We start from the raw sequence: 10,796 nt of genomic DNA, 5'->3' as shown, positions 1-10,796 counted from the left end.
GGAAGTCCATCTAGTTCTTAAAACTAACATCTGGGATTAAGAGAATTAGAAGAATTAGAAGAAGAAGAAGGCACAGCTCGAATCTCCAACTCTGTATTTATTGTGAATCGATGTAAGTTACATAGAGGGCCTAAAGTAACTCATATTAACATATCTTTCCTTATTTTAGGTGTTGTTGCTTCTTTTCACAAAATTTTAAAGCAAGGAGATTAAAGGTAGTTTACAATCAAACTCTATAAACAAATAAAGTATACATTTTCCTATAATAGCAATTTCCATTTTGAATGAGGTGTTTATAGTCTGACTATCTGCTTTCTGTAATCATAGTGAATCTAATTGGCTGCAATAAAATCATGACAAAAGTTCATTTTCTGTTTAATTATAGTTGTAGAAAGCAGCATCGTGATTGTTATAACTTATGCAACATTGAGACTGTGATCACACTTAGCAGGCAAATAGAAACAATTTCATTTTGCAGTGGTGTTGTTTGCCTCTTTAAAAATCTTTTGGGGGGGGAGTTTTTCTGAGGACAGAGGGTGTCCTATATAAACTGTACAGATCATGAAGCCAAAGGATTTTTGATATTTATATAAATAAAACTGACTCTTCAGGCCTCAATGATTCTGCAAATGAAGCAATACGAGAAGGAAAAATAATTTTCTGGCTGAAGTGCTCATAGCTCAAGTCCAAATAGAGGCCCTAACCTTAGTAGACGTTCCAAAACTTTTTCCTTCAGGGACCCATTTTCTATCACTTATTAAACTGACTTCCCCTGCTTAAGTGATATATTTTATAGATATTTCATATTATATTCAAAACTGTTCAACTAACCCAAACAGTGCACTCAGTAACTGCAAAAAGTTTGTGTAAAATAAGTGATTTGGATTAATTTTGAGCAGATTATTTCCTATTTAGCAAACTCGTTTTATATATCCTACATACTTAAGTGTCTTTTTTGACAAATTCTATGTTTTCTGCTCCCTGATGCTTGGCTATCGTTCTATTAGACAATTTACAGTTCACTTTACATTTACATTTCTTCACAGGAGTGAACCAAATGCTGACATATAGGCCTACTGTGTTACATTAATGAACACACACACACACATATATAGTGTGAATTAATATAAACACAGTTTGTAATTGGTTCTCTGTGTAGATTGTATTTGTTTGGACCATATTCATATAGAAAGGCATATAATCATGTTATTTTCTAAGATTTCTTGCGCCCTTTTAAATCAAGAAGGCCTTGTGACCCGCCCATGAAGCTTTGGTGACATCTAGTGGGGGTCCCGACCCCCAGGTTGAGAACCACTGGAGTAGACAACAAATATATTGAATATAATGTAACTGAACACAAAACCAGTTCCAATTACAGTTTCACAAAGGTATCATGTATTTCTATTATATTTTTAAAGACATACAGGGACCTTATTATCATTATTGCTATTGTTATTATTATTATTATAAGGCCTATTATAAGTCTGGTATAATTGTCAAATACCATGTTAACGCATTCTTATAAATCAGTCCCACATGCACATGCAAAGACGACCAGAAAGCCTGTTGTTGACAGTGCTGCTGCACCTGTTTAATGCCACTGTTGTTGCTCTGGATCGACGCACAGCGCAGGAGGTTGCGGCTGCAGAGAGTCCAACAAGGCGGACTAACTTCAGGCTACTTTACATAAACAGGACGCAGCAGATGACCAGTGGCCAACCCTGCCCGTACACACTGAGACACGGATACACGGGTGGGAGAGTGCGATGTCTTCTCCGGGCGCCTCCTCCAACCCTCTGAACACCCTGGCACCCAAAAGGAAGACGAAAAAGAAACACTTTGTGCAGCAGAAAGTGGAGGTTTTCCGAGCCAGTGACCCCGTGATGAGCGTCCTGATGTGGGGAGTCAATCACTTGGTAGGTATGTGCATGGCATGAGTCTGTTTCTATAGGTCTCTCTCTCTCTCTCTCTGTGTGTGTGTGTGTGTGTGTGTGTGTGTGTGTGTGTGTGTGTAAATGTGTTCATTAACTATTAACCCATTGATCATGCGCAGATTAATGACCTGAGCCAGGTGCCTGTACCTGTCATGCTGCTTCCAGACGACTTCAAAGCCAGCACCAAGATCAAAGTGAACAACCACCTCTTCAACAAGTACTGTGCTCCTCTCAGCTCTGTCTGCCTGACTGTAGGAACCTTCATCCTGCTTCCTGTGATTTCCACAGATTTATGTGGCTCTTATGATTTGTTTGCCTGCATGAGCTTATCAGAAATTGCAGACCCCATTTAGAGAACGACAATGGTTTTCTACCCTAACAATAGCTTTAAAACTACCACAGCTACAGCTATTACCACTGACAATGACATTGAACGAAGAAGAAAAGATGAAAGACATAATAATCTAGCTTGTCTAGACAATCTGCACAATGTAATGTTGTCAGGATTATATGTAAAAGAATGATATTGTATACCAGAGTTGGAAAATGCAGCACAATTTGCACCCAGAGAGCTGTTTCAGTGGTTGTGTAACAACCAATAAGTCTCAGACAAACTAAATTGATGAACTCATCAGAGAATGTTGTTTGGCTCACAGAGGATGAGCGTCAGTCAGGCAAAGTGTCCGACTGAGGCTGTTTAAAAATAATAACCATTTATGAAAAGTGCGCCATACACTGTGTCTGCTGTGAGGTTCACTTTCTATACGGATGGAGTCTAGAAAACTTGAGTGGCTTTCAATAATCCTTTAATCCATTCAGGAATCCAGGTCGTGTAAAGACTTATAAACAGAGGTGGGCTGAACAATAAAAGATGTTTTCTCAAGTTAAAGTGCTGTTGCCTTAGTGAGATTTTACTCAAGTGATTCTTCATGTGGATGCTAAAGAAGAATTTGGTCAATTAGTTTCAACAGAAAATAACCAATGATTCTTGCCTCCACCATGAAACACACATGTTTTAGTGGCATTAATGAACACACACACATATATAGTGTGAATTAATATAAACACAGTTTGTAATTGGTTCTCTGTGTAGATTGTATTTGTTTTGACCATATTCATATAGAATGGCATATAATCATGTTATCCTTCGATCACATGATTTGTACATGTTACTTCTGTGAACTGGAATATTATATTTGTGCTGTATTTAAAAAAGATATAGTGAGAATCAGAGAGGGAAAACGTTTCATGTTAAACCTAATTATCTGAAGTTGTGGATATTTAATGAATTAATGATTATTTAATGGTCGATGTGGTATAGCTCCCAGCTGCTGATTAGATGATGTGTGAAGACAGTAAATTAAACTGTATTATTCTTATTTTATGTGTTTAAACTTCTTCTGTTCCTCAGGGAGAATCTTCCAGGACAGTTCAAATTTAAAGAGTATTGTCCACAGGTATTCAGAAACCTGCGAGAGCACTTTGGTATCGAGGACCAAGATTACCAGGTATGATTATAAACTCACTGCAAACCAACATTTGATTGTGCAAACTTTCATATAAAGTCAGACACTCATCTGTATGTACTGGTCAGCTCCCTGAATTTGCATTTCTTTGTGTGATATTTGCATGTGCCAGGTGGCACACAGTCATCATCCATTCTGCTCAGTGCACATTTGCTTAACACACAATTACTTTGTGTGAGGCTTACTGCACATGCTCTTTAAAGTATGTGCCAATGAAAGTTTTATTTCTGCACATCTACCAGAGTGATGCAAGAAATGTCTGGAAACATAGTGTGCAGCAGCACAAAATACAGCTTTTTATGTTCTAACATAAAAATTCAGCTTTTTATGTTCTAACACTTTTTATGTTATATTTTCTTTCAAAATGTCCTGTCTGTTTATATTATAAATTATGTTTCAGAGAAAACGGACACCGGTGCAATGGTATGTGCATGTATTGTACAGCTGATGTCACATGTTGCCAGTGCTCAGAGATGCCGTCCTCTCTCTCACCAACAGGTGTCTCTGGCCCGCAGCCCTCCACTCAAAGATGAGGACGGGCAGTGCGTGGGGCTGCTGCTGACGTCATATGACCGCACTTTGGTAGTTAAAGAAATCTCCAGCGAGGAGGTGGAGGGAATGCACAACATCCTCTCTGAGTATCACCAGGTAGGACTAACACAGGGGTGGAAAGCCTTGCTTCTGGTTCGAGGTTTAAATAAATTTTTCATTGTGAGCAAAACATGATCTGAACCCCACATTTTAGTGAGCTTGTCTATTTTTTTGTTTGTGAATAACTCCAGTCAGTAAAAATCAGAACAGACATTCCATTACTCACATATTTCCCACATATTTTGTCCTGTGTCTTTTGTACAGCAGGAGAAAATGTTCTCTTTCTGTGATAACCCTGGTTGCCATGGCAAAGGTTTTCATCAAAGCTGAAAGAGGGGTGTTTGACTTCAAACAAAGAGTTTTTCTTCTGCAAGTAATGATGCATGACAGAGTTCTTGTTTTTACATTTAAATGTATCTATAAAAATAACTAATATAAAGCAAAGACACGCTGTCATGAGTATACGTGTATAAAGAGAAGACTGATGGGAAACGTTTTATGGGCAAGATGCACATTTAACTACACAGAGAATAATAACTGAATTTACATGTTGGCAAAATAAACACAATATTGGAGTTTTGCTTGTGTATTGTGGCACAGTGAAGTGTATCCTAACAGACATTTTTTCTACAGCAGACATTTTGACTTGTCATAGTAGAAAAGGCAATTACTAACAACATTAATGATGACTTTGTGTCCCAGTCAGTCATGACAGTGTGACAATAAAACGTCATGTCCTTTTCTTACTGTGACATGCTAAAATGTTTTCTGTGAAATAGGCCCATACGCCAAGTGAAAAGGTTTGAAGACAAGCCCTGTCCCATAGGAACCAGAATTTGACACAGTTAAGACACACAGTTGACAAAGTTAAGGTCCACTTGTTAGCTTTTTCCATATCCTTGAAGCACATTTCACAAGTCTTCATCAGTGGATGTTGTTTGCTAAGACTAAACTAATTTCTTACGCTGAAGAAAAACGTGAAAAATGGTTGAAAGCTGCAGAGAAAAAAAAGAAACTATGACAAACTTACCTCTGATGTTTTAATGCTTATTTAGACAGCAGGAACTAAACAGGGTTGATTACAGGAGGTGCATTTAACTACAGATGACAGCATTTTCATTTATGCACTGCATCATGTCTCTGGGCTGAAGCATCTCCTTTATTTTCCCATCATTCATTGTCTGTTCACTGCTGTTGTCTTCTAGCATATTGTCACCTGTCACGGCAATACGCTGCTCCCTCAGTTCCTGGCCATGTACAGAGTCACTGTGGAGAGCGAGGACACCTACCTGTTAGTTATGAGGAACATGTTCAGCCACAGACTGCTTGTACACAGGAAGTATGACCTCAAGGTAAATCCTGCAGGAGGAGTCTGTAGTGTTTGGTCACCTCATGTCAATGTCATCAAGTATTGGGATATTTTTTTATTTCATGAACTTTCATTATATCACAGTTTTTTCCCCAAATGAATTTCTTCAGTCTTGTAAAGACGTAAATAATGTCCCCATGTATTTATGAAAGGAAGAGAAGGAATGCTAGAACAACTTGAAAGGCACCATAATCACGTCACATAATTCTACATATAGTGGCTTTAACACTCATGAATTCAAGTAATGGCAAACCCAAAACCACCTCAGTACCAAGCAGACTGTTGGGTTTACAGCTGTACATATATTATGAAGACTCCGACTTTAAGGGCTTGTAATTGGTAAGGATTAGACAGGATAATGGTTATTACTGTTAGTGACTGCAGGGGTGTTTTCTTTCCTCAGGGGTCCCGGGTGTCTCGTGAAGCAAGTTTTAAAGAGAAGGTGAGATCAAATTAAGGTAAAGGCTGTGCGACAAGCTCTAGCTAAAGTCTACTTTCTGTCCTATAGCTGTGTTTATTATTGGCAGTTTACTGAAGGGATGTAGTCAGATTTGTTTTCAATAACAAGCAAGTGTTGTTTTTGGTGTAATTTTACTCAGACTCATTGAAAAGATAGTGTATTAGATCCTACATGGGTAGACATGTATCTCCATTGAGTTTGTTACCTTTAATTGTATGGTGACCTGGTCAGATATTTCATAAAACAATGGAAAGAATGTAAAAAAAAAAAAAAAGAAAAGGTTTGGCACTGCTACTGTTTTTATGAAAGAAATGTTAATGATAACCTTAAAGACAGGTTCAGTATTTGTTATACCACTAAAACACAGTTTGTTATACAGTTACTGCACTCCCATTAAATGCTGAATCTTAGATTGAACATTAGAAAAAGCTCCTCCAGAGCCACAGAAGACATTACACCAGTGTTTTCACCAGCTGATTGATAGTACAGTTTTGAAGAGTAAACTGACTTTCACTTGTAAAATGTCAGTGCTTTTGATTCATATTTATAAAAACATTTATAAAAATTAGCAGACCCTGGTAAGTAAGATAATTATAGTGAAATCAAACTAAATGTGTAACTGTGTTTGCTTAACAAGGACAACTTAACAAACGAGCTTGAATTGGCTGCAGCTGTGCTATCAGTCAGTCTGAAGGTGTATATTTGGGCTGTATCTCTAACAACAAAGCACAGAAATATACTTTTTGAAATGCTTGACTGAGGGCGGAGTGTGAAATTGCGTCTCCTATATTGTATCTAATTGTTGTTGTTTGTGCATTGTGACAAATGGGATTTTCTTATTAGATTTTCAGAAATGTTTTTACAGAAGAAAATCACTTGGAAATAGATTTTAAAATCCCACCAGAACCCCTATGACCTCGATAAAAAGAAGAAGAAATAGCTGGTTGAGTGGATGCTGTTTAAAAAACTGCAGAGCAGTGGAAACCTTTGATCTTTTCAACTGTGTTGATTGGGAAAACAATATTTGGGGTAATATTATTTGACTTTTATGCCACTGGAAACGGGATGGCTGATTGTGTTTTAATGAGAAAAATGCAAATGAATATTGTGATTTCTAGCCTAAATGTAATTTCACGGATGTTGACCTTCACTATGTTTCCAGGTGAAGGAGCTGCCTACGTATAAAGACGTAGACTTCAGGAATAACATGCAAAAAGTTTACGTCAGTGATGAGGAGAAGGAGAAGATCTTGGACAAGCTCAACAGAGATATTGAGGTAAGAAAACAATGTTGGGGAAGCATGCAGCCATTGTTTTCTCTGACATAAGTTGTGTGTGTGTGTGTCCTCTTGCTGCAGTTTCTGGTGTGTATGAGGATCATGGACTACAGCCTGCTGCTGGGCATCCATGATGTGGAGCGAGCTGAGAGGGAGGAGGAGGAGATGGAATCTTCCTATGAAGAGGAAGAGGAGGATGAGAACGACCTGGCTCCTGCTCCGGGCTCCACCTCCCCTGAGGGTATCGGTGGCTACATGAACTCCTTCAAACCCATGGGTGCCGGGGAGTTCGACCCTTATGTGGATGTGTATGCTATTCAGAGCGCTGTAGGTGAGTCCTGGCAGCTGAGATCTCTCTGGTGAATGTAAGTAGGTTATACTGTAAGAGCCCTATGCTGTAAAAGACCTCAATTTCATGCTGGGCTGCAGCAGATAAAAATATTCGTGCAGATCAATGTCACTCACCAAATGCTGTGAATCACTCCCATGTAGGTGCACCCCAGAGGGAGGTGTATTTTATGGGTCTGATTGACGTGCTGACGCAGTATGACACCAAGAAGAAAGCTGCTCACGCTGCCAAGGCTGTCAAACACGGGGTGAGAGACCAGCAGTTCTTTAAAGGGATTGGTTAGCGCCGCCTTTAGATCTCTATCCTGCGAAGTGTAAAGGGTTGCTTTCATTTCCCAATCAGTTATGTCTGATCGAATGTGTGTTTCACAGGCTGGAGCAGAAATCTCAACAGTTCATCCAGAGCAGTACGCGAAGCGTTTCCGGGAGTTCATCACTAAGATCTTTGCCTAGTTGAAGGATTCAATCCAGGCTACCTTCATCATCTAATACAAGAGGAGTCTCACTGTGCAATACTAATGTCATCTCAAATCAACATCAAGAAGCACTGAAAGTTTCTAAATGATTTACCCTCCATATCATTCTGTACTGCAAGATGGACTGTGCATTTATTCTGATGAAAAATTGGAATTTGCAGGAGAAAAGTCTTCTAAGTTAACACCTCTGACATAAACATATTCTTCCTAGTGGCCAGTAGGGGAGGAGATGATGAGAAAAACACATTTTGTCAGCACATTCATTTTGTTGTGTCCAGCTTTACTTCAACGGAGGTCTCACTTACTGCCACCGGGGAGAAAATATCTTAAATATTAATTTGTGACAAACTCTTTTCCCACACTTGACACAAGAACATAAATTGGGCAAATCTACAGGGTCTGAAATATGAACAATTCAATGATAATCTCCTCTGCAGCACCCGTTTGGGATTTAAGATGTTAAGTCTGATGTTATATAATACACGAAATGTAGCCAAAGGCAGATTTAAAGTACCATCTATTGAAAACCCATTTTCATGAAGAGTAAACAAATATACCAGACTGGCAATTTCATTAGAAATTCCTCAGCTTCTGGTCACAGTTTCACTGTTTTGTTTTCCTTATAAATAAGGTAAATAAGTGCACATCTGGAATGATCTGTAATATACACAAAGACAAATATTCTAATTTAGTTTGTATTTTGGAAGTCAAAAACTAAAAAGTTTTACTTGCACATCACCAGTAGTGCTTCAGGGCAACATTCTTCTCAGCTCAGTGTTCAGTATTTATTTTGTTACAGCGCAGTGCCGTGTTAGCTTCCGGGGATGCTACACACAAGCTTGCATCATCTAAAAGGCACCACAACACACTAATTATTAAACTGTAAGTTGATCAAAGAGCTTTTATGTCAAATGCTGTAGCTTGGATCCAGCATCTTATTGTACGCCACTTGTTTTGCCTTTGAATGATATTAACTATTTAACAACATAATACCCACTTCAGTAACGTATCAAAGGAGTCACAAAGTTAAGATCGGTGTAACTTTAACAAGTGAATGCGACTAAAAGCAAAATGTGATGCAAAGCATCCCAGATCTAATGGTACATGTGTTCCTCTAAATGTATTCTCAGTGGTAAGGCATTCATTTTTGTCCGTATTTAGTCCGTCTCGTCTGTCCCAGTCCTCCTGGCACACATCCCTGAATCTCCTATGATTATCATGAGGATTTCACTTTTAGTAGCTGAGTGGACAAACAGGCAGAGGAGGGACAAGATTAGGAGAGACAAAGATTGTGAGAATAACTCTAATATATGCCTTTAACTAGTTCAAATTGTTTGTATCATAAGTACTCGCAGGGACTGGACATAAACTGACACAGCAGTCATACTTTGTTGGTTTTTTTAATAGAGTCCAGACTATTACAATGTTATTTTGAGTCAGGTTTTGTATTTAAAATACATCTTCAAGAGCCAAGGAATGGTCAAAACTGCACAAGCCTGATGATGATCGGTAAAAACATGAGGGCACAGAAGAAGGATGTAATAGCTCGTACTCCAAACTGGTTTTGTGCCTTTCATGCACATAAATTCTGGTTTGCAAATTAATCTAAATATATTTTTGTGAAATGTGATTTTAAAATCATTATGCAATTAATAAGTAGTTTCAGGTCAGATATATCAACCGTTTTCCATTGACCTCTTATACACTTCACTTTAAACAGGTCATAGCAAGCTAACATTAGTTTTGTCAGGTGTGAATTCAGTAAGCTCAACATGTGCAGTGTAAACTGATTTCATTTAAACATGTGTAAGACTATGCTGGACTTGAGCTTATAAGCAGCTCCAAGTGAAAGTGTGTAGTTAACTTAACCATCTGACAAACTTAAGATAACATATGCCCAGTTTACAGTAAAATAAATATGACTACAGTCAATCTGACCTGAAACTTGATAAATGCTGTTAAATAATAATGCAAAGCTTGAAGACTTTAAATTACAATTCATGAAAATAACACACCATAAATCATTAGTAAGTCACTAGTTTGAAAGTAACAATTTACTAAGAACTTTACACACAAACTTAGTAAAGGTTTTACGAATGACTGGCAACCTAGTTCAGGTAGTTAATGGATGTCAATATGTATATGTTTAAACAACTAATCTCTTTGTAGAAAGTATTGTGCAACCAGTTTGAATGTATTGATGCATAAACTCCACTTATTCAACACTTACGTTACAACTAGACTAAGTTTGAATTTATGAACAGCAAACTGGCTCCTGGTCTTCTGAGTTTTCAGGAAAACATTTCACAATAAGGTCCATCTCGTATAAGAAAGAAAGCAAATGCTGTTGAGAACATTATATTTGGAAACATAGATAGCTTTCTAGGTAAAAAGAAAGAGTGGTTATGTGTTTGGTTAATCTCAAACATTCCCATGTCGGCAACAATTTTGCACCAACTATAATTTCTCCTACATGCTTGGAAGGTGAGCGATATTCAGTTGGTTGCAGTCTTTAATTTCAACACTAAATGCCAATAAATCCTACACACTGGTCCTTTAAGTTGCCTTACAGTTATTGTGTTTGTTATGTCACTTTTGTCTCTAAATGTGTTTGTGAACAATCACTTTACTACAGTGAATCCATGAGACTGAAACCACCCCAGCGATGGTAGGTTGGTATAAAAATGAGTCCATGACTTCGACCTAGAAAGAAGTAGGTCACCGCCAGTAGGAGCTTTTACCAAGAACTGGTTTGATCCAGAAGATCTTATGTTCAAATGCTAGTCGGGTGTTAAGTGATGACCATTGGCTCGGTT

At 38.1% G+C, this 10,796-nt stretch overlaps 1 protein-coding gene across 2 annotated transcripts; it reads left to right on the top strand.

Annotated features, from left to right (window-relative positions):
- The first annotated feature begins 1,624 nt into the window (after window positions 1-1,624).
- LOC127372187 (phosphatidylinositol 5-phosphate 4-kinase type-2 gamma-like) lies at window positions 1,625-10,540 on the top strand. 2 transcript variants are annotated; one of them, XM_051415662.1, is made up of 10 exons: window positions 1,625-1,916; window positions 2,054-2,151; window positions 3,346-3,442; window positions 3,959-4,108; window positions 5,257-5,403; window positions 5,824-5,862; window positions 7,043-7,156; window positions 7,238-7,487; window positions 7,649-7,752; window positions 7,877-10,540. In XM_051415662.1, the coding sequence occupies exons 1-10, from the start codon at window positions 1,767-1,769 to the stop codon at window positions 7,955-7,957; spliced, it is 1,230 nt and encodes a 409-aa protein (XP_051271622.1). In that variant the 5' UTR covers window positions 1,625-1,766; the 3' UTR covers window positions 7,958-10,540. The 2 variants fall into 2 exon arrangements, with proteins under 2 accessions (XP_051271622.1, XP_051271623.1); XM_051415663.1 differs by having other exon boundaries at window positions 1,832-1,920.
- The last annotated feature ends 256 nt before the right edge of the window (window positions 10,541-10,796 follow it).

This window comes from Dicentrarchus labrax, unplaced genomic scaffold, assembly GCF_905237075.1.
Source record: "Dicentrarchus labrax unplaced genomic scaffold, dlabrax2021, whole genome shotgun sequence".
NCBI classification, from domain to species: domain Eukaryota; kingdom Metazoa; phylum Chordata; class Actinopteri; family Moronidae; genus Dicentrarchus; species Dicentrarchus labrax.
This window is presented reverse-complemented; position numbering and strand designations above follow the sequence as displayed.

Coding starts and splice junctions, on each gene's coding strand:
- LOC127372187 (XM_051415662.1), top strand. CDS start 1,767: ATGTCTTCTCCGGGCGCCTCCTCCAACCCTCTGAACACCCTGGCACCC. Junction 1,917..2,053: donor TGTGGGGAGTCAATCACTTG/GTAGGTATGTGC, acceptor GATCATGCGCAG/ATTAATGACCTGAGCCAGGT. Junction 5,404..5,823: donor ACAGGAAGTATGACCTCAAG/GTAAATCCTGCA, acceptor TTCTTTCCTCAG/GGGTCCCGGGTGTCTCGTGA.